General features: G+C 35.3%; 1 protein-coding gene across 1 annotated transcript in view; it reads right to left on the bottom strand.

The window, feature by feature from the left end:
- Vps15 (vacuolar protein sorting 15) overlaps positions 1–25,310 on the bottom strand; it is a 529,585-nt gene that overhangs the window by 488,085 nt on the left and 16,190 nt on the right. Inside the window, exons 3-4 of the mRNA XM_090391958.1 lie at positions 14,212–14,256; positions 1,616–1,695 (exon numbers count right to left, since the gene is read on the bottom strand). Of these exons, the coding sequence (XP_090248084.1) occupies positions 1,616–1,695; positions 14,212–14,256 (125 nt within the window). The remainder of the gene's footprint in view (positions 1–1,615; positions 1,696–14,211; positions 14,257–25,310) is intronic.

The raw sequence follows: 25,310 nt of genomic DNA, 5'->3' as shown, positions 1-25,310 counted from the left end.
ACAAGTGACAGCTGTGCAGCATCAAATAAATGGTAAACCCATCTAAAACTGCTGCTACTACATTCATTCCTTTTGTTTCTGGAGGATGTAGGTTTGGAGGAATATTACATGGGAAGGATTCCTCTTCAAAATGAATATCAACAAATAACTTTTTAACCACTATATATGGCACTAATTTGCTATAGGTTTTTGCAGTCTTTTGTGTGTAGGATATATATATATATAAATTTAGGAGGATTCATACAAGTAGCACTTTCTTTTAATTGTTTTTAGTCTTTTTTTTGTTTGTTTCCATATCAAAGATATGTCAAAATGGGTGCATTCTCATGTCTCACACAGCACCAGAAAACAGCCTGAAGATAGAAAAAACAAAAATGTTGTAGTCACGCTGGTGAGCCAGATGTGAAATAACCTGCAAACTCAGCTTGATAGTACAAAGATTTTATTTATTTATTTTTTCTTTTTTTGTTTGATTTAGACCCCCTCAATGTGAAAGTTGTGGTATATACTGGGAAATGATTATTGATATTACATGTCACCTTCATGGAGTCCCAGGACTCATCACGAGAGACAACTCTACAATATACAATCTTTTGTCTGTGGTCTACCTTCTACTACCAACTACAGTATTTTTGTCTGTTAATTGTATGTGTTCTCTGGCTAATTTGCCATTTGCAGGACAAAAAATCAAGCTACCCCTGTTTTTTTTAGACTAACTAACTTCCCTTCAACTGAAAAAGTCCTATATAATATATGTGGATCTGGGGTGCAGAGTGAACAGGGTATCTACTTTGCAGCTTTGTCTGTCTGTTCAAAATTCTGCTATGTGAATGGATGTTTGTGAATGTCTTTACGTGACAGAAAAATTTCGTAGACAATGCAAACCACCATCCTGCTCACTGGATTTTCTAGCCTGTAGCCCCACCCACCATGAGACCAAAGATATACATCAGTATTATAGGTTGTAAAGCCATACTACTAATACATTTTACTATAGCTTTACAACCTTTAACAGATAGAATTCACATGAAAAACACAAATATTATATATATGTATATATATATATATATATATATATATATATATATATATTTTTTTTTTTTTTTTTAAAGAATTGAATGACAAAAACCGAGAAAAAAGGAAAAAGGTTTAATAATAATTAGTAATTTAATAATAATAACTCACCCAACAATGTGACCAACGAAGAAACTACTTTGAATACGTCAACTACAATGTTTTCACGTTAAATATGTATAGTAACTTTCCTGTGATATTCACAGTTTTTTTATCTTCAATGTTTAAGGTTTTTCCTTTTATAAAAACACCTGAAGAAAGCTGTAAAAAAGCCGAAACTAGTCGTGTGATACTATTAAACCTTTTCCCTTTTTTCTCGGTTTTTGTCATTCAATTCTTTTTAAAAATATGTTTAACAACTGAGTAGATGACCCTCCATGCATATATATATATATAAAAATAAATAACGAATAAAAGTTTTCATGTTCTCTCTCTCTATATATATATCTAAATTAATAAACATAATAAACAGCATATGATAATTACAAGAAATCAGTCAAAAATATTTAATATGTAATAAATAGGAAGAATTTAAAATTACCTTCAAGACAATCTTTGTGGGTTGTCAATGGTAATGTAGGATCATGTATGGCAAATACTTTAACTACTGTTAGTCCTTCTCTGAAATTAAGAAACCAATACTTGTTTACTTATATGTAAATGTGTTTGTAAGTAATTTAATTCTAAAATTAATTAATTTATTATTATTACTATGTGACACCTCCAGGGAGTCCAAAGACTCATTGAGGAAGGACACCTACTCTACATCTCTCTGTCTCCACCACTCAATCTACCAACTACAACGAACACAACTACACAAACCATCTACCGTCCACCACCACTAGTATTTCCATAGACAATCACAAACATCCATACCCACGGCAGGAATCGAAACCACAGCCTTTTGGCTGGAGAGCGGATACGCTAACCACTTTTTATTGAATGGCAATGGATGTTGCCGGCCTGGATGTTGTGTAGTACTCAATCTAAAAATAAGATTTATGAATAAAATTATGTCTCATTTTGCTCTTTAATGGCTTATTAGGCTTAATGGCCTATCAAGGTGAGTAACCCTGCTTGATAAAATCTTAATGATATGACAGGATATTAATTCAATCAATCAATGTATCTTTTTTTTTTATATGTAAACTAGTTGTATGTGGTCTCTGGCCAGTTTATTTGTGTGTGTGTGGAGGAGGATAATTATGCCTCCTCATCTTCACTTGAAAAGCCCTTAAAAAGGTTCCTAACATCTTAAGATGGGATTCCAACTCAAATCTTTACAGAACTAAGAGGCTACAAAATAAGATGTGAAATCTTAAAAGTACATAAATTAAATATCTTTTTTTTTTTTTTTTTTTATTAAGATATATAATGGGCTGCAATTTGGGATTCAGCTGACCAAATTTGTATTCTGTATTGGCTAAAAGACAAAAGAAAATTGTGGGTATAATAAGATGAAATGGCATGATAGCCAGGTTAATGCCCAGTTAAACAAGGTCCCTGCTGTTTTTGTCATTGAATCAGGGCAAAAGTGTAATGTCATCTACTTGAACAAACTCATTCATTGAGGAACAAATTCATTGAGGAAGGACACCTACTCTACATCTCTCTGTCTCCACCACTCAATCTACCAACTACAACGAACACAACTACACAAACCATCTACCGTCCACCACCACTAGTATTTCCATAGACAATCACAAACATCCATACCCACGGCAGAATCGAAACCACAGCCTTTTGGCTGGAGAGCGGATACGCTAACCACTTTTTATTGAATGGCAATGGATGTTGCCGGCCTGGATGTTGTGTAGTACTCAATCTAAAAATAAGATTTATGAATAAAATTATGTCTCATTTTGCTCTTTAATGGCTTATTAGGCTTAATGGCCTATCAAGGTGAGTAACCCTGCTTGATAAAATCTTAATGATATGACAGGATATTAATTCAATCAATCAATGTATCTTTTTTTTTTATATGTAAACTAGTTGTATGTGGTCTCTGGCCAGTTTATTTGTGTGTGTGTGGAGGAGGATAATTATGCCTCCTCATCTTCACTTGAAAAGCCCTTAAAAAGGTTCCTAACATCTTAAGATGGGATTCCAACTCAAATCTTTACAGAACTAAGAGGCTACAAAATAAGATGTGAAATCTTAAAAGTACATAAATTAAATATCTTTTTTTTTTTTTTTTTTATTAAGATATATAATGGGCTGCAATTTGGGATTCAGCTGACCAAATTTGTATTCTGTATTGGCTAAAAGACAAAAGAAAATTGTGGGTATAATAAGATGAAATGGCATGATAGCCAGGTTAATGCCCAGTTAAACAAGGTCCCTGCTGTTTTTGTCATTGAATCAGGGCAAAAGTGTAATGTCATCTACTTGAACAAACTCACAATCAGTAGAATTAATGATAGACTATCAACGTAAGAAAAAGAAACTGGCAGAAGAATTAGAGGAGTATCACTTTGACATAATTCCCCTTCTTCCTATGGCTCCAGCCGAAATCAAGACATGGTCTCCTGTACTTGTAGCCTCCAACACTATCTGTCCAAAACATTACTTCTCCGGCTTGGACATTGTAATATGATGTTGATACCTTGCTAAACAGTATCTATCCATATTTGCAATTACATTTGCAATTACATAATGCAATGTAATTGCAAATATGAACGATGTTGATTGTTCATATTTGCTGGATATTTGAGATTTTTAGGAATAAAAAATACAGGAACACAACAGATTTTTTTTTTTTACTATTACTAATCATTTATTTAAAAATTAACAACCAACTGGTTTTGCTTGAACTAAAACTGGTGGCTTTGTGAGAGCTTAAAATAAGCACAAATATATATATATATATATAAGATAACAATAAAGTTGTCCAAATGCTGAAAATCATTACAAAAGAAGATAAATTAATTCATCTTAAACACGAATGTGAAGTTGCATGCCATGTGTTAGCTGTTATCAGGTAAAGACTGGAGGTGATTATTGATAATATTGAGATCTAAGATGTTGAAAGATTTAACGAAAGATTTCCAAATATAAGAGCTTGATTTCTGTTCAAAGATCCTTGTGAATGAATAACTGTAATGGATTATTTTAGAAGTCTGGAATAAAAGTTTTCTTCTAAATATGGAATGCATAGTGAAAATATCCCAGTTTATCATATGGTTACTGGTTGAGGTGTGGTTGGCAGAACCAGATATTTCTTTCCTTTTTTGCTCATCATCTCCAACATGATGTTTTTTTGTCTTTTTATTGTGGTTATTATATCTTCAAACTGCATTCAGTCAAATGCCTTTGTTGGCATGGTTGGCCGAGCAGTTAGCGTATCTGCTCTCCAATCAAAAGGCTGTGGGTTTGAATCCCGCTGCAGGCATGGATGTTTGTGATTGTCTGTGAAAATACTAGTGGTGGACAGTAGATGGTGTTGGTGTAGATGATGTGGATGAGGGTGAGTGGTGGAGACAGAGAGTTGTAGAGTAGGTGCCCTCCTTCGATGAGTCTTTGGACTCCCTGGAGGTTTCAAATAATAAAAAAAAATAATAATATATCAATAAATCAATGTAAAGAGGGTTATTGTATTCAACTGATTTCTCTATTATTTGCTTTAACATAAACTTTAATGGAGGCCGCAGTGCGAATGGTCGATGTATTTAGCGCTCTCGCAAAATTGGTAATTTTTATCTGTTTTATTGTTTTTTTCTCATTAGAAAATTTATGTTTTATAGTATATTAGTGTAGTTTTGTGTATTTAGAGTATTTAATGTTTTATAACATTTTTATTAAGATATTGCAATATCAAATATAGTTTAAAATGGTGACAAAAACAAATACGAAACATAACGATAAGAAACACTGTGAAGTCAAGAACAAGGCTTGTTCCACTAAGGAGGTTACTGAAGATACTGAAAATGATTTTACCTCCAAAATTGCAAAATTAAAGCAAATTATTAGACAGACGACATGGGAATTACAGAAAGTGTCAAGCAGCATTTAAATGAACATACAGAGGACAAGAAAATTAAGCTGCGAAATAAGAAATAACAAAGCACAGAATCAGGTAATTTAGTAACGAAAATCAGGTAAGTAAAAAGGATATTATTTGGTATGGTGAGTATCATAAAACATGCTATTGATGAGAGGTTATAACTTCAAATTTTCCCAAAGCAAAAATTAAAAATATAGCACACTCAATTGAAAAACAGAAAAGAAAAGTAAAAGAGATATAATTGTAGTAGGTACAAATGACAACTAGTGATAAGCTCAGTATGAAAGAGGATATGAAAGGTTGTTGGAAAAAGTGAGGATGAAGAGTCAGAAAGTGAAAATTATAGATATATTACTTAGATATGATAAAAATTAATTAAGAAGAATGGTTATGATGGCAAATGATTTGATGCACAGGTTGTGTAGATGTACAATCCACATATGCAAGTTCTTGAATATGTGGAGTGAGTTTGGAGGGAAGATTATATTTATATAAGAGGGACCGCCTACATTTGAATGTGTATGGTATCAGGAGGCTTGAAAAACGAATAACTGGTATGAGTCCTAACACAGAGAGTCTGGGAAATGAAATTATAATGGGAGGAATGGCGAGTATCTGTGTGTAAGAACAAACAACAATATTATGTAACTCTGTAAATAATGTGAATTTGTATCATCATGGAAATGATTACAAGGAGAGAATGATTTCAATTTTGTGTTTTCTGATTTGGACCCAATAAACGTATGCAAAGGTCTGCATATATAAGGCACTAGAGAAGAACAGAGATCTGACCAAGTTGTCCAACTGTGTCAAGCAGACTACAGACAAGAGAATACAAAAGAATATGCAGGTAACTTATGTCTGTGCATGAATGCTAGGAGTATCAGAAACAATGGGGGTAGAGTAATTGCCTTGGTCAATATGTTAGTACTTCAGATTGTAGGCATTACTGAGATCTGGCTATCAGAAGCAGACATATTAACGGGTATCGAGTGTAAAGGGTACAATATTTTAAGAAGAATAGACAGCAGATCTATGACTATAATACTAGTAACAGTTTCTCATCTGGCAGTGAGTCTGAAGCCATCTGGGGTATTTATTATGACCTAGTGGACTGGTTACTAGTGAAGAAGAAATGCATCACCAAATAAAGACAATGGATGCAAAAAGATAATGATAATGATTTAATTTGGATAATTAAAGAGCCCCCCCCTGTCCATGGATGTGTATCTTATCAAGATACACATCCATTTATATTCTTAAGAATTATAATGCAAGATATTCTTAAGAAGAGGATGATGTGGAAGGAATACTGTGTGTATAAGGATGATGTCCATTATGAAAATAATAAGCAGCAGGCCAGAAGAGTCACAAATGTTTTATGAAAAAAACATATCCTCATCACCATGAAAACCCTGTGACCAAATTTGTGCACAACAATCCATAAAAGGCTTGATCAAGACCTTATACAATGGCATCATAACCTCTTTATTTCTGCATGTCAGGTTCCTCTGCATCATTGACATTATCCAATATGATGTCTTCACAATTTGTGCAATGTAGTCCCTGAAGTTCAAATCCTTGTCCACCATCAACTCCCAGATCTCTCATCTCCTCTGCCTCCTTTAAAGTTTTCCCAACCAAGTGTATATTTCATATCCCATCATTGGTTACCAAATTTCCAAACCTTACACTTCGCAACACTGAAATGACAGTATCACTTACCTGCCCATTCATACAATTTATTCAAGCCCTCCTGTAAGGCCATAGCATCTGCTTGATTTTGGAACTTTTTACCCACTTGGTTAGACTACAAATTATATATATTTAGTTTAATCCTTTATCCAAATATAAGTGAACAAAGTTTGCATCTGAAGATGCTTCAGGTGCTGGGGCAACTCGTGGCAACTACCCAGACCGGTTTTGACCTTTATTGAGTGGGAGCCAGACCCAGTGGTGATACCAAGGTTGAAGCAATGCAGAAGTCATATTTACCTATAAGAGTTGCCAAAAGGTGTCACACCTTATTAATAAATTACCCTGGATTAGAGAATGATGTTGGAAGTTTTTTTCACTTGGTTAGATTAATCCTTTATCCAAGATTTAGTTTCATCCTTTATCCAAGTTTAATCCTTTATCCAAATCCTTTATCCAAGAATATACTTCAGGTGCAAACTTTAACAAAGTTTGCACCTGAAGTATATTCAGGACTGGGGCAACTCATGGTAAAGGTGGATCAAGCTTCACTTGCCTTAGTATCCCAATAAAGGCCTCGATAAAGGTCAAAACCAGTCTGGGTAGTGACCTTCCCATAATGCATAGCATTATACATGTCTGCAAGGAGATGTGCTTTGCATTATGCGATATTAAGGCAAGTGATATGAAGCTTGGTCAACCTTTACCACGAGTTGCCCCAGTCCTGAAGATACTTCAGGTGCAAACCTTGTTTGCTCACACTTGGATAAAGGATTAAACTAAATATATAATTATCTACTTGATTGCTCTCTCCAATTTTGCATCATCTGCAAACAGGTGCATTATCACTAGTTAAACCCATCCTAATACCGTTAATATACAAATAGAACAATAATATTCCAAAAACTGACCCCTGCAGCACATCACTAGTGACCTTCCTCTTTTGGGATACTGCACTCATATATACAACTTTCTGATACCTACCTGACAGCAAGTCACTGATCCATCTCAAAAGTCTGTTATCCAATTCCTGTTTCAATTTATTTAACAACTTGTCATCTGGCAGCCTATCAAAAGCTTTTGCAAAATCAAAGTACACCACTGTATATGCATCTCCCTGTCCAAGGTACTTCTCACCTTGTTATAGAACATAAGTTAGTAAAAACATGACCTCCATTTAACAAACCAATGCTGACAATCACAGAGAATACTGCTACTATTAACCCATTTCTGTATCCTACTTCTCACCAATCTCTCTCTCTAGTATCTTTACCACAACTCCAGATATACAGATTGGCTTATAATTTGGTCACATCATTATCATCACCTTTATGCAGTATAACAATTTTACCTTCTTTCTACTCCATTGGAACCTGTGCTGTTGTAAGACTCTTATTAAACAAGAATGCCAGTGCTACTGCCAGTTCCCTGGAACATTACCTTCATGGTGATATGTCATCAAATTCTATCACCTTATTGACATCAAGGTTATTTATTTCCTCAAATACCTCCTGCTCACTCACAATTAAGCCATCCTCTCCTATGTCCTCTACACTTAAGTTCCTCATGATTCCACCCTGATCAGGATGAAACACCTTTATAAATTGATCACTGAACACCTCAACAATGTCTTCTATAGCAATTACCATTCTACCATTTTCTTCCATTAACATCATCTTACCATAATCATTCTTCCTTCTACTTGCCACATACCTAAAAATCTCTCTAAGGTTTCTTTGCCTGATTTGCCAATTTCTGCTCATACTGCACTTTTGTTTTCCTTACTATATGAGTCACTCTCCTGGCTTGTTTTTTTATACTCTTCATGTAACTGATTATTACCATTATTCATCTTTTACTGTTGCCAAAATACCTTTTTCTTCTTCCAGATTTCATGCTTAAGCACCTCATTCATCCATTTTACACCCACTTTATTCAACTTTCTGACCTTCAGAATACATTTACACAATGATGTTGTTATGTGTTTCTTTGTTAGTTCCCAAGCAGCATTAATTTCCTTACCGCTCAACTCATTCCATGCTATAGCTCCAAGCTGTAATGTAATAACATATGTCATAATGTAATAAATTACAGAATTTTGCCCTCTTGTATTCTCCATGTTATTTTATGTTGTATTTTATGATTAAAAAAATGTGTTATTCATTCATAATTCATTCTTCTTCTTCTTCTTCTTCTGCAGCTTCTCCCACTTAAGTGGGGTCACTGTTTATTATGAGTCTCCTCCACGCCTTCCTGTCTTGGGCTGTCACCACATCCAAGTTCTTCATCTTCAAGTCTTCTTCTACCAGCTCCCTCCATCTCTTCTTTGGCCGCCCAAGCTTCCGCCTTCCTTGCACATCCATCTGCATGACCCTTCTTCCCACATATTCGTCCTCCCTCCTCATCACATGACCAAACCATCTCAACCTTGCCTCCTGTATTTTCGCTCCTAAGTTCGTAACTTTCACTGCTCCCCTGACATAGTCATTTCTCAGATGATCCTTTCTGGTGACACCGCACATCCACCTAAGCATTCTCATCTCTGCTACTTCCATCCTGCTAATGTTATTTTTCCTCAGGGCCACAGTTTCTATAGCATATGTCATAGCTGACCTCACTACTGTCCTATAAATTTTGCCTTTCAGATTGATCGGCACCCTCTTATCACATAACACTCCAGCCATCTCTCTCCAGTTCCTCCAACCTGCTTGTATCCTGCATCCCACTTCCTTCTCACCTCCTCCATCTTCTTCCACTGTCGAACCTAAGTATCTAAAGTCTCTCACCTTCCTGATGACATTTCCTTCCAGCTCCAGGTCTGTCTCCTGGCCACCGCCCACTGCGCAACACATATACTCTGTCTTACTTCTGCTCAGTCTCATACCTCTCTCTTCCAGTACTTTTCTCCATCTTTCCAGTTTAGTTTCCGCTTCTTCTCTTGAATCTACACACAGCAAGATGTCATCTGCATACAACATTGTCCAAGGTGCATCTTCTCTCACCTCCTCTGTTACCACCTCCATCACAATATTAAACAGAAACGGACTTAATGCTGACCCTTGATGCAAGCCAACTGTTACTTGAAAACTTTCTGTCTGTCCCAAACAGGTCCAAACACTTGTCTTCACATTTCTGTACATTTCCTGCACCAACCTGACATATTTCTCCGGCACCTTCTTCTCCCTCAGACACCTCCAGACTTCTTGCCTTGGCACTCTATCGTATGCTTTCTCCAGATCAATAAATACCAGATGTAGCTCCCTTTGTTTCTTTCGATATTTTTCCATCATCTGTCGTAACCCAAAGATAGCATCTGTTGTTGATCTTCCAGGCATGAAGCCAAATTGTTCCTTTGCAATCTCCACCTCCTCCCTCAATCTACCATCAAGAACCCTTTCTAGGATCTTCATTGTGTGGGACATCAACTTTATTCCTCTGTAATTTTTACAGTCTTGTGCATCCCCTTTACCCTTGTAGATGGGAACAAGAGTAGTCTCCCTCCATTCCTCAGGTATATTTTCCTGTTGGCAAACTTTCATGAACAGGTCCCACAGCAGGTCAATTCCTTCTTCCCCCAGTGCCTTCCATGCCTCCACTGGAATTCTGTCGGGGCCCACCGCTTTTCCATTCCTCATCCTCTTCATGGCCTCCGTCACTTCCATTCTACTGATGTTCTGCACCATCCCCTCAGAAGGCTGCCCATCTCCTCTGTGAGTCCTTGCATTTTCCTCATTCAGAAGTCCCTCAAAGTATATTTTCCATCTGTTTCTTATGTCCACATCCCTCCATAATACTCTTCCTTCAGCATCTTTGATCTGCCTCACATGTAAGATGTCCTTAGCTGCTTTATTTCTACATTTCGCTAGTTGGTAAATTTTTCTCTGTCCTTCCTTTGTTTCTAATTGATCATACAGATCTTGCTATGCCATGGCCTTCGCCTGTGCCACAACTCGCTTGGCTTCTTGCTTTCTCTCTTTGTACACCTCTCTGTCCTCTTCCACTCTTGACTCATCCCACTTCTGCTTTGCCTTCCTCTTAGCTGTCACTGCCACTTGTACATCATTATTCCACCACCAACCCTCCTTCTGCTCTCTAATCTTTCCAGATGTCTCACCAAGCACCTCGATTGCACAGCTCAGGATTACTTTTGAATTATGTTTCCACCAATCTTGTACACTTTCCAGTCCATCCGAAATCCTCTCTAACACTCTCTCCCTAAAATGATTCCTCACACTCTCTTCTTTTAAGCGAAACCACTTAATTGTCTCCATCCCATGGCAACCAGAAGTTCTTATCTTCGATCTTAATTTAAAGTCTGCGCACAGCAGTCGGTGTTGTTGTGCTACCTGATCTGTTGGAATTACCTTACAATTTGTCACAACCTTAAGATGTTTTCTTCTAGTCAAAATGTAGTCAATTTGTGAGCTGTTGTTACCACTTCTAAATGTTATCAAATGTTCTTCCCTCTTGAAGAAAAACGAGTTCACAATTGCCAGATCAAACGCTACTGCAAAGTCCACAACCTTCTCTCCTTACTGGTTCATCATTCCCACTCCGTGGCCACCATGCACCCTTTCACAGTCTCTATTCTGTCTTCCTATGTGCCCGTTCAAGTCTCCTCCGACAATCACCATCTCATTTTCTTCCAATTCCCTCATTTCTTCATCTAACACGTTCCAGAACTCATCTTTTTCCTCTGCTGTACAACCAACTTGCGGGGCATATACACATAATACGACCACCCGCTCTTCTCCAAGACCCAATTTCATTCGCATGATTCTGTCGTTCCTTCTACCCACGTCCAGTACTTCACCCTTCATTCTGCCACTCACCACAATTCCTACACCATTTCTTCCCTCGTTATTCGCTCCAGAGTAGAACAATTTATATCCATCTCCCAGTTCCTTTGCCTTTCCCCCTTTCCACCTTGTCTCCTGCACACATAAAATGTCCAACTTCCTCATCATGTCTGCCACCTCTCTTCCCCTTCCAGTCATGCTTCCATTCATTCATAATTCATTATTAGTACAAAATTGCCCCAGATCCACTCTATTTGCATTGATTACTTCCTCATTAAAGTTTTGACATATATCTGGAATAGCCACACTGCCAATTCTCACATTGACTCCAATCATTATCATATACTCCATTTTATTTGTCCATTGTATTTTGAAGATCTTCATAAAATTCTTCTATTTCTAGTTTTAGTTTCCTTTCTTCAGGATTATATATATATTAAAAACATTAAGAATTTTATTTTTCTTTCTTTGGCTTTATATGTAATGTTCTGCTTGATATATAATTGCATTCTTGTATTTGTTCTCTAATATCTTTATGTATCATTATTCCAGCTCCTTTATATGTTCTTTCATGTTTTTCTACTTCACTATACAGGTAACCCTCATATAATGCGGATGTTAGGTTCCATTGAAATGGCGCATTATATAAATCGCGTTATGTGAGACTCAGATCACAGAGAAAAAGTAGGATTATGTTCCAAAATCGTTTTTTTTTAATTATATAAACAATGATACATCCAACAAAAATGTTTTAGTTGAGTCAAGTAATTCATATAAGTTTAGAAAGCACAAACTATGAAACAAATATGTAATATAAACTTATAAAAATTACAAATTGTATGTAAATACAATTTGTAATTTACCATAATGCATAAATGTTTTAGGCAAAATAAAATAAAATGCAGGTTTTAATCGTCATCACTGTCTTCAAAAATAACATTTCATATGTTCTTTATTTACGAGTGACCAGACATCGCCGTCACTTGAAATCTCTTGGACATCTTTGTATAATTCTCACTGCATACTTCGGCTGGTTTAGTTATCAAGAAGTCATAATAAATTTAGTATAATCCTTTATCCAAGTGTGAGCAAACAAAGTTTGCACCTGAAAGTATCTTCAGGACTGGGGTAAGGTAGTACAACATCGGGCAACTCGTTGCAAAGGTGGAGCAAGCTAACATCACTCCTATCTCAGTATCTCCCATAATGCAAAATACATTATACATATCTGCAAGGAGATGTGTTTTGCATTATGGGAGATACTGAGATAGGAGTGATGTTAGCTTGCTCCACCTTTGCTAAGAGTTGCCCGGTGTTGTATCACCTTACTGCAGTCCTGAAGATACTTTCAGGCGCAAACTTTGTTTGCTCACAGTTGGATAAACTAAATTTATTATAGTCTAACCAAGTGAAAAATAAACTTTCAACATCTTTCTCTAAATCCAGAGTAATTTAATAAAAAGGTGGCATACCGTTTGGCAACTCGTATAGGTAGAAATGATCTTGCTAATGCTTCTGCCTGGTATCTCCACTTGGGCCTGGCTCCTACTGAAGAGACCTCAATAAAGGTCAAACCTAGTCTGGGTAGTGGCCCTTCCCTTAATGCATAACATTATACATATCAGCAAAAAGATGTGTTTTGCATTATGGGAGATACTGAGATAGGAGTGATGTTAGCTTGCTCCACCTTTGCTAAGAGTTGCCCAGTGTTGTACCACCTTACCCCAGTCCTGAAGATACTTTCAGGTGCAAACTTTGTTTGCTCACACTTGGATAAAGGATTAAACTAAATTTATGATAGTCTAACCAAGTGAAAAATAAACTTTCAATATCAAGAAGTCAGTAATAAGACCTTGCTTACAACTATGCTGCAATTTTTTTATTAAGTAAAATGGAACTAAACAAATATCCAGTTGCCTCGCAAATTTTCTGGAGGGTCCCACTGAGGGATCATTATCCGTAAAATAACTTAACTTTCCTATCAGGGATCATATATTCCAGATGCCAATTTTTAGCTCATTTTCCTTATTCTATTCCGGGTCAATTCTGATGTAACCATCCAGTCTTTTAAAACTTCAGTTCCTTTGAATAATTGAGTTAATGTTCTTATGTGAGCTGCTAACCCAACCAGAAAACACCTCCTGTGTTAGTCATAGACTGATGTACCCTTCATACCTAGGATGGCCCTGCTAGAAGTATAGACTTTTAGTATGTTTTGCCTACATCACCCATTCACCTCCACACCATGATGAGGTACAGGTAGGATTTGAGGAGGTTGTTTGCATTTGTGCTTTCTAAATAATGAATTAAACAACAAAGAATAAAGAGTTAATTTTTATAGTTTAAACTGCACTGCGATAACTTGGTTTCAGTGTTTTTCCTGCCACTGTTACATGCACTTGATTTCTTCCAGATGATGATAGTTGGATTAACAACTAACTAGTGAAAAAAAAAAAAAAAAATCATATTGTATCAGTTTTCAACAAATATAACATTTAAATAAAAACAGAAAAATAATATGTCTTTATGCAAACAGCTCATTAGTGTAAGCAATCCAAGATGCATATTTTCACAAACAACAGTTTACTATTTAATTCGTAATAGTTATTATTACTCTATTTGTAAACAACACTCCCTCACCTATGTTTTGCTCGAGCCACCTTAAAAAATCTTGTGCTTCCAAGGCTGTAAGAATCAAGTGCAATTTCAATTTAAAATATCTTAAGTATTTTCAGTTATCACTATACAGTGAAAAACTGAATGAAGTAATAATGAAATTAAAATGGAAAATCAATAAATAATATTTAAAAAAAATTTTTTTTTGCTTCAACTGGTTATATCTACATACTTTTATAAATAATATTTATATATGTTTAAATATTCATGTTTAAACCTATAAAAGCTGAATATATTATTTCTTATTGAATTTCATATTGAAAAGAATAACATGTAAGAAAGTTTTAAAGCGAATAAAAGTTGAGCAGCTCTCAGATGTGAACTGTAGACTAAAATACACAAAGATTATTGAAGAAAAAATGAAAGATTCTGGTAGTAAGACTTATACGTTGGTTAGACATAACTGGTAATTAATTTACGGAATTAACAACGTATATGAAGTATTTAATTAAAGATAACTTGCCGAAATATAGAAGTGATTCATTAAAGTTATCTTTAATTAAATACTTCATATGCGTTGTTAATTCCGTAAATTAATTACCAAAAAATGAAAGAGTTTGAGAACAGGAACCAAACCTTCAAGAAAACACTGATTGATTCAGCCAGAGAGGCATGTGGTGAGGTTGTCTGCAAGGATAGAAAAATCAGAACTCCCTGGTGGACACAGGAAGATAAAGAGGCAGTGAAGGAAAAGAAGAAAGCATATCAAAAGTTCCTGTCAAATAAGTCAGCTTGTGCTCTTAGAGAATATAGAGACAAATGCAAGAATGCTAAACACTGTGTAAAACTAGCTAAACAAAAGTCATGGGAGGACTTTGGCAAGAATATAGAAAATAAATATCAAGAAGGTGGCAAAATATTCTGGAGGTTGTTGAAGAAGCTTAGAAATGGAGGAAAGAGTGCTGTAAAAGGAGTTAGAGATGATACAGGTGACATGAAAACTGGAATAAAAGACATCCTTGAAGTATAGAGTAATTACTTTGAAAAACTGCTAAATGAAGCAAGCAGTGATGACAGCACAGTGGTAAAAAACACTGACCAGGCATGCAGTCAGGAATACATATCCATACTTGAAGTAGAAAAAGCCATCAAAGGCTTGAAATGTGGAAAGGCACCTGGAGTAGATGATATTCGACCAGAAATGCTGAAGTATGGTGGTATAAGAGTCTTACAGCGGCTGCACTGCATAGTTCAGAAAGCCTGAACAGAGGGACGAATTCCCGATGATTGGAGTAGAGCTCTCATAGTACCCATATATAAAAAGGGAAATAAAACTGAATGTGAGAATTACAGAGGTATTTCTCTACTGAGTGTTCCTGGCAAAATCTATGTAAGTATACTTGAGAAATGGTTGAGAAGAATTGTGGAAGAAAAGCTTGGTGAAGAACAAGCTGGATTCAGGCCAAACAGAGGCTATCAGGATCAGATCTTCACTTTACGACAAATAGTCGAGAAAGCATGGGAATATAACAAAGATCTGTATTTAAGTTTTGTCGATTTGGAAAAGGCATATGATAAGGTGCCAAGAGAGAAGCTATTCAATACGCTGCAGTTATATGGTGTCAATGGGGCATTATATCAAGCAATACTTCGTCTTTATTTGAGTTGTAAGTCAGCAGTTAGAATTGAAGGAAGTACAGGAAGATGGTTTAATGTTAAATCTGGTGTGAGACAAGGATGTACATTATCCCTTCTGTTATTCATTATCTATATGGAGCACATTATGAAGGAAAGTGGTATTAAACATGATATCAAAATCGGAGATGTTAATGTCGGCTCTTTGCTTTATGCAGACGATGTTATACTTCTAAATAAATCCGCTACAAGTCTGCGAGATTCTCTGACTAAATTGAATAGCTGTTGTAATAGATATGGTATGAAGGTCAGCAATAAAAAGACAAAGACAATGAAAATAGGCAGAATCACTGAAAATGTCAACTGTGTTGTGAATGGAGAACCTGTGGAACAAGTAAAACATTTCAGCTACTTAGGCACGATTTTTACTGAAGATGGTAAATTAAATATGAAAATAGACAACAGAATCGACAAAGCTGGCATGGTAGGCAGTCAATTGAATAAATTCATATGGAATAAGAGAGAAATTAGTCGGAACACTAAATTAGCTGTATACAAGACAGTGTTCAAACCAGTTTTAACTTATGTATCTGAGAGCTGGGTCAGAAGTAAAACACTTGACCAAAGGCTAGAGACCGCAGATATGAGAGTCCTGAGAAAGATTAGAGGGTTGAACAGATGGCATCAATGGCAATATCATATTAAAAATGAGGATATTAGGAAAGACCTTGACATTGTCTGCATCCAGGAATGCGTTAGTAGAGCTAATCTCAGGTAACATGGTCATTTAAACAGAATGGGCGAGGAAAGATTAGCAAAGCAAGTATTCTCTGCCAGACTGGCAGGAAAACGACCCAGAGGAAGACCAAGATATAGGTGGATTGATATGGTACAAAGTGCCTTAGACGATAGAAATATAAGATCTGATAATGTTGGAGTCTTGACAAGTAACAGACTGATTTGGAGGAAAATTGTAGATAGGAAGTTAGTAATGATATAATTTTTTCATGTAGTACTATCATATCCTGTACACCCCTTGTGGGTACATGGCAGGAATTTGATGATGATGTTTAAATCAGTAATTAAGATATCACAAACATTTTAACTCCTCAGATAAATTCAATTACTCAACTCATACAATGGTAAATCTGTTGTCTCTATAATAGTCTTCTCACAGTTCCTTAAGTTCCAAATACAACAAAAATTGCAGTAATACCTCTTCACAAACAAACACTTTTAAATATACACTTTAGCTAATTCTCCGCAATAGTTACTGTTAATATAAGGAAATTCTAGGATGAAACACTCACATACTTCTCTGTATAGAAATATTAATGGTTGGAATGATCTTACCAATAATCTTCTATCTTCATCTACTTATACATATACACTTTTTATAACGGTAAACACTTTAAACAGTAAATGGCACTCATTAAAATAATTCTTCTAAGCAATAACCGAATTAATCATCGGTCACAATACATATAAACAAACGTTGTTGCATAAAGTACTACTGATCACTCATGAAATAGGGCAACACAATAATTCCTTAACTTTAGGTTTTATATGCACAGTTGTTCACTCTTCCGGCATTCAATTAATTCTTAGACACTACAATTGTAAACACAGCTATCGGTATACTTCAACTTTACAGCTCTACTATTCTTTAGTAACTTTGTGCTTTGCTTCAAGGTTGTGTGTGTCCTTGAAAGGTCGGCCCTGAAATTAAATCTCAATTCAAGTATTGCTAGTCTATTTAGTGGTCACTCAGCTGTCTTCCGTAGCTATAATTGTTATTCTACAACTTATTAGCTAATCGCCTCTTGACTAGTAGACTTTATTAGCTGCTTGAGTGACTTGCCGACTTGCTATTATTGCACTGTGATTCCCGAATGCTCCGATTCCAACCTGATGCTAATCCTCTCTCTCTCTCTCTGTTTCCTTATTATTCTTATTTTCCGCGTTTTTCCCTTTTTATATCCATCCTTCGCGCCTAAATTGTTCTGGTGATCTAAAACTCTTTTCAATAAACTTTCTCCTCATGTGGTGTTCCAAAACATGCTCGCTCACTTACATACGTCTCCATGACAACCAAACAAAATATAATAAAATTGAGGTATTGCATAACGCTAAACTTCTACAAATAGGAATAAATAAGGAATATTTACATTTCAATTAATGCACAGTTAAATTATCAAATACAAGTTCTTATAATATTAACATAATAATAATTAAAATAGCTTAATAATATTTAATACAGTCTTTTCATTATTAATACATATATCTTTGATTAAATAATTAAATATTAGACAAAACTAAGGTAGTTATATGAATATTAAATTTTAAAATAAGTTGTTTACATTAAATAATATTTACACAAGTCTTGCTTGGTATATGGTATATTATGTTAAATGTGAATGGAAAAAAAAAAAAAAAAAATATACAAAACAATTTCATTCACAGTTTAACAACGTGGTAGCGCTCATTACCAACATTCCGACACAAGAAGTTCTCCATATTTTAAAGAACAAGATTTCAAATAAAATGTTCTCTCTGCTATCTCACTGTGTAAACTCTGGCTATTTTGAATTCGAAGATAAACTTTATAAACAGGTCAATGGGAAGCCCCCTCTCTCCTACATTAGCCAACATTTTTTTCGAGGATTTTGAACAAAACGCAATCTAATTTGGTTTAGATATGTGGACGATATATTCCTCATATGGGATCATGGTATTGAGAATCTTCACAGGTTTCTCAACCATTTAAACAACCTCCATCAGGATATCAAATTGACCGTAGAGATTGAAGAAAATAGTTCCCTCTGTTTCCTTGATATTAAACTCACCAAGACGCCTGAATCAATAAAAGTCTCTATATTTAGAAAGCCAATACACACGGACAGATATTTGCATGCGTCCTCACATCATCCAGCGCAAAAGTTGGGTATTATATCAACTCTTGCGAATCGTGCAAGATCTGTGCTGTCAGATGAAGAAGAACTAAAAAAAGACTACAACATCTTAAATGGACCTTTAAAAGCAATGGCTACTCTTTAAAAAGTATCAACAAACAATTATCCCACGATCAATGTAGAGACACAGAACGACTCCAAAGGTTATATCTCCTTGGCATATATCAGCACACTATTCAAAAAACTGAGTAGAATCTTAAAGAAATTCAACATACAAACGTGCTTCTCGACTCTTCCAAAAATAAGATCAAGTTTCAGCAACTATAAACAATCTCACAAACTTCTACAATTTCCAGGTGTATACAAAGTCACATGTGAGTGCGGAAAACCTTACTATGGCCAAATGGAGAAATCTATTTCCATCTCAAGGAGCACCAGAGAGACATTGCTTATAAGAGAACCAGAACAACTGCCCTGTCAGGCCATGTCCTGTTTTCAATAAACATGAACAATGAAAGCCGCCAACATGAAGTAAATTGGACAAGAACTTCAAACCTACACATCTGCCATGATGAGGTAGAACGCCACATTGTAGAGTCAAAAGAAATCACCTTGGACCCTCTTCATATGAACAATAATCTCAGCAATAATTTGCCTGACTCTTTCAGCTCTACTATCAGATACTGGAGATCGCGTGGTTCCACACACGCACAAGTGTACAACAATAGAACTTTAACACAGACTATAGCACAAGTTCATAACAACTGTAATTTACAGTCGAATATCATAACTTTATAATTGTATAGCTTTAGAGTGTCTCAATGTTTATTTCAGTGTCTTTTAATATCTTTCTATATTCTTAACGTCTGATGGAGTCAATCTTGAAGAAACATGTCGCCTTTTCAAATAAATTTCAATTTGCTATAATTCTCGGGTTTTTAGTCAGTTTATATTAAAAATGAATATATATATATACATATATATGTGTGTGTGTATATATATTTATGTATATCGTCATCATCAAATTCCTACCATGTACCCTCAAGGGGTGTACAGGATATGATAGTAATACATGAAAAAATTATATCATTACTAACTTCCTATCTACAATTTTCCTCCAAATCAGTCTGTTACTTGTCAAGACTCCAACATTATCAGATCTTATGTTTCTATCGTCTAAGGCACTTTGTACCGTATCAATCCACCTATATCTTGGTCTTCCTCTGGGTAGTTTACCTGACAACCTGGCAGAGAACACTTGTTTTGCTAATCTTTCCTCTCCCATTCTATTTAAGTGACCATACCACCTAAGACCAGCTCTGCTAACACATTCCTGTTGAAAGATTATTTTTCACTTGGATAGAGTATAATAAATTTAGTTTAATCCTTTATCCAAGTGTGAGCAAACAAAGTTTGCACCTGAAAGTATCTTCAGGACTGGGGTAAGGTGTGGTACAACACCAGAGCACTCCTTGCAAAGGTGGAGCAAGCTACTAACACTCCTATCTCAGTATCTCCCATAATGCAAAACACATCTCCTTGCGGATATGTCTATTGTTATGCATTATTGATATCCCTTAATACATAACAATAGACATATCCGCAAGGAGATGTGTTTTGCATTATGGGAGATACTGAGAGAGGAGAGTTAGTAGCTTGCTCCACCTTTGCAAGGCGTGCCCTGGTGTTGTACCACCTAACCCCAGTCCTGAAGATACTTTCAGGCGCAAACTTTGTTTGCTCACACTTGGATAAAGGATTAAACTAAATTTATTAAACACATTCCTGGATGCTGACAATGTCAAGTTCTTTCCTAATATTCTTATTTTTAATATGATATTGCCATTGATGCCATCTGTTCACGCCTCTAATCTTTCTCAGGACTCTCATATCTGCAGTCTCTAGTCTTTGGTCAAGTGTTTTACTTCTGACCCAGCTCTCAGATCCATAAGTTAAAACTGGTTTGAACACTGTCTTGTATACAGCTAATTTAGTGTTCCGACTAATTTCTCTCTTATTCCATATGAATTTATTCAATTGACTTCCCACCATAACAGCTTTGCTGATTTTGCTGTCTGTTTCTATATTGAATTTACCATCTTCACTAAAAATCGTGCCTAAGTTGTTGAAATGTTTTACCTGTTCCACAGGTTCTCCATTCACAACACAGCTGACATTTTCAATGATTCTGACTATTTTCATTGTCTTTATATTGCTGACCTTCATACCATATCTATTACAACAGTTATTCAATTTAGTCAAAGAATCTTGCAGACTTGTAGTGGATTTATATAGAAGTATGGCATCGTCTGCATAAAGCAAAGAGCTGACATTAACATCTCCAATTTTGATATCATGCTTAATACCACTTTCCTTCATAATGTGATCCATATAGATAATGAATAACAGAGGGGATAATGTACATCCTTGTCTCACACCAGATTTAATATTAAACCATCTTCCTGTACTTCCTTCAATTCTAACTGCTGACTTACAACTCAAATAAACACTAAGTATTGCTTGATATAATGCCCCATTGACACCATATAACTGTAGCGTATTGAATAGCTTCTCTCTTGGCACCTTGTCAGCCTTTTCCAAATCTACAAAACTTAAATACAGATCTTTGTTATATTCCCATGCTTTTCGACTATTTGTCGTAAAGTGAAAATCTGATCCTGACAGCCTCTATTTTGACTGAATCCAGCTTTTCTTCCACAATTCTTTTCAATTGTTTCTCAAGTATACTTGCATAGATTTTGCCAGGAACACTTAGTAGGGAAATACCTCTGTAATTCTCAATTCAGTTTTATTTCCCTTTTTATATATGGGCACTATGACAGCTCTGTCCCAATCATCGGGAATTTGTCCCTCTGTTCAGGCTTTCTGAACTATGCAGTACAGCCTCTGTAAGACCTTTATACCACCATACGTCAGCATTTCTGGTTGAATATCATCTACTCCTGTTGCCTTTCAGCATTTTAAGCCTTTGATTGCTTTTTCTACTTCAAGTATGGATATGTATTCCTGACTGCATGCCTGGTCAGTGTTTTTTTATCACTGTGCTGTCATCACTGCTTGTTTCATTTAGCAGTTTTTCAAAGTAATTACTCCATACTTCAAGGATATCTTTTTCTCCCGTTTTCATGTCACCTTTATCATCTCTAACTCCTTTTACAGCACTCTTTCCTCCATTTCTTAGCTTCTTCAACAACTTCCAGAATATTTTCAAACCTTTTGATATTTATTTTCTATGTTCTTGCCAAAATCCTCCCATAACTTTTGTTTACCTAGTTTTACACAGTGTTTAGCTTTCTTACATTTGTCTCTGTATTCTCTAAGAGCACAAGCTGACTGAATTGCCAGGAACGTTTGATATGCTTTCTTCTTTTACTTCACTGCCTCTTTAACTTCTGTGTCCACCGGGGAGTTCTGATTTTTTTATCCTTGCATGACAACCTCACCACATGCAGCTCTGGCTAAATCAATCAAGGTTTTCTTCAAGGTCTGCCACCGAATCTCCAAGGTTTGGTTCTTGTTCTCAAACTCTATTATTTTTTATTCAATAATCTTTGTGTATTTTAGTCTACAGTTCACATCTGAGAGCTGCTCAACTTTTATTCGCTTTAAAACTTTCTTACATGTTATTCTTTTCAATATGAAATTCAATTTTATCCTGCTCAAGACTAAACAGTGATCACTTCCAATTTCAAATCCTCTGTACATTCTGGTGTCCTGCACCAGGGAGAAAACATCACTATCAACAATAACATAGTCAATGAGACTTTTCTTATTCCTTGCCTCTTCTCTCCATGTGAATTTGTGCACATTTTTATGTTGGAACATGGTGTTAGTAATAACCAGTCCATGTCCTGAGCAGAAATCCAACAGATATTTGCAATTATTATTAGCTTTGCTCTTTTCTCCAAATTTTCCCAAAATATTTTTGTATATGTCACAATCATTTCCTACTCTGCTATTTAGATCCCCCAACAAGGACCAACTTTTCCGTTTTCATTGTGTCAGTTGTTTTTTCTAAAGCATCAAAAAATTCTTCCGCTTCTACCTTAGTAGAACCTTCTGTGTGACCATAGGCACAAATAAGTCTCATTGTCAAGTTCCCCATTCTCATATTTGCCCACATTACTCTACTTGAGACTGACTGCCATTCAAGAAGATTAGCCTTGTATTTTGTGTTGAATACTATGGCTACTCCTCCTTTTCCTTTATTGTCATTGCCTGAATATAACATTTTGTATTTATTGCTCAGAAAGATCTCACCAGTTTTGGTCTTTTTTGTTTCAGTCACCACTATTATGTCGATCTGGTACTTATCTAATTCCTCAGCTAGCTCCATTTGTTCCAGTAGCTGACTTTTCGCTGTTCGCCCTGTTTCCCTGGCAAAAACAACGGGGGCTTATTTAACCGGACGACGTCCCAGCCGGCATGAAATTATGTGATGTTGTACCATCATTTTTTATTTTAGTTTAACCAATAAGAATACAATTTGGTCGGCTAAATCCCAAATTGCCAGCCCATCCTCGTTTGTTCAGTATCCAAGTAGATACCCAACAGGGTGCACCACGAGAGGGTGAGGATTGGACATTAGGTCAGAAGGCCTGGTCGGTTCTCCGAATTCCATTAAAGGCTATGAGGAGGTCTCCTCTCAGTTATACAGCTTTGACCCTTAAGCACCCAATATATGTATATATAGATATATATATATATAATGAAACAATTCTGAAGTAAAAATACTTTCGCTATAATTTATCATTCAAAATATGTATAGGTGCATGTGTCAAAAGTGAAATTTCATTTCCAAATTTTGACAATAAAATTAAAATTGTATTCTGCCTTTAATGCTAACCCCTCCACCTGAATTAACCTTCACATCTTTCATGACATAAAGATAGGACTTTTTTAAGTACCGACAATAACAGGTAATCTATTTGTAAAAATTACAATACTTTTAGCTGATCAGTATTCCCTAAACAACTGCGTACTGGAACCCAGAAAGAAAAGAAGGTAGTAGTAGTTGGAATAATTGAAATGCAAAGAAATAGTATGGATACAGATAAGAGAATAACTCTTTCATTTCATTCTTGATGGGTAAAATGAGGTTACAGATTTCGGATAATGAAATGTGAAATACACACTAAAATAAAAAAAAAAAAAGGTAGACAGTTATCATTTCGTATTTCATAATTTTCACACTCATGGCGAGTTGTATGCATGTGTGTGGGTGGGGGATTGGAACACTTCAAAACTAACAAAATTGAAATCAATTTCGTAGAGGATATGTTATCTGTCCATTGACAAATAATTTCATCATATATTTTACAACGGTTAGGAAACAGAATTCTTATTACTGAAATGAGCACTTTAATGAGCACAACAACAACAATAATAATCTAATTCATTTTCAACTGTGAGTTCATTTGAAATACCACTGAATATAAGTGTGATATTTTAAAATTAGTTTTAAAATAAGAATGTAATGCAATTTAACATAATTGCTTGTTCTTAAAATTAGAAAGAGTTGTTCACAACAACAGAGTATTTTAATATGTAAGCATAACAATGTGACATGCCTATTTCCATATATCAGGAGTGTGTGCAAGAAAAAAAAAAGTACCGTTCTAACCATATTTATCTCAGTAAATGTTTCTTGACAGCATTTTTTTTTTCTCCAGAATATTTTAAAATAACTGTTTAACATGAGCTTTGGAAATTAGCAAGAAAATAATTTCTACAATATTTTCAATAACTTATCTGGATGATGATAAGTTATTCTCTTATCATCATCCAGTTTTGGTTGTTTCCATCTTGGAAACAACCAAAATGTTTAACACAGTTCACTCTTCTAAATCAATACATCCTAAAGATTGCAACTCTGCAACAGTTTATGTCATTCTTAGAATTATTTCTGATGTCAGTTGGCAAAAATAGCAAGAAAATAATCATGTACGCTTTCTTTTGAAACAAAGAAGAAAGAATATTGTAAATAACATTTCATTCTGACACAATCATTCAGTAAAAAGAAAATACTACATATTTTTCTTATCATTATTATCGGGTATATTCTTATAGTAAAGAGAAGAAATAAGTGAACATTTTAAAAATACATTTACTGCTAGTTTAGATACATGGTATTTCTGAACTAGCAATACTTTTACTACTAGTTTACACTAAAATGTACGAACATTCTGCCCAAGTATTTTTTGTTTGTAACAACTGTCATGTGAACAGTTTTGAAAATAAATTATCTGAAATGGGGTGCTTAAGGGTCAAAGCTATATAACTAAGAGGAGACCTCCACATAGCCTTCAAAGGAATGTGGAGAACTGATGTGGGCTTCTGAACAGGTCATGGACTATTACTAACACAATGTTCCAACATAAAAATGTGCACCAATTCAGTTGGAGAGAAGAGGCAATGAATAAGAAAAGTCTCATTTACTGTTATTGTTGATAATGATGTTTTTCCACTGGTGCAGGACACCAGAGTGTACAGAGGATTTGAAATTGAAAGTGATCACCATTTAGTCTTGAGCACGATAAAACTGAATTTCATATT

The sequence above is a fragment of the Typopeltis vanoorti genome, chromosome 4 (genome assembly GCF_054136105.1).
Source record: "Typopeltis vanoorti isolate ZY-2024b chromosome 4, IOZ_Tvanoo_1.0, whole genome shotgun sequence".
Lineage (NCBI taxonomy): Eukaryota > Metazoa > Arthropoda > Arachnida > Uropygi > Thelyphonidae > Typopeltis > Typopeltis vanoorti.
This window is presented reverse-complemented; position numbering and strand designations above follow the sequence as displayed.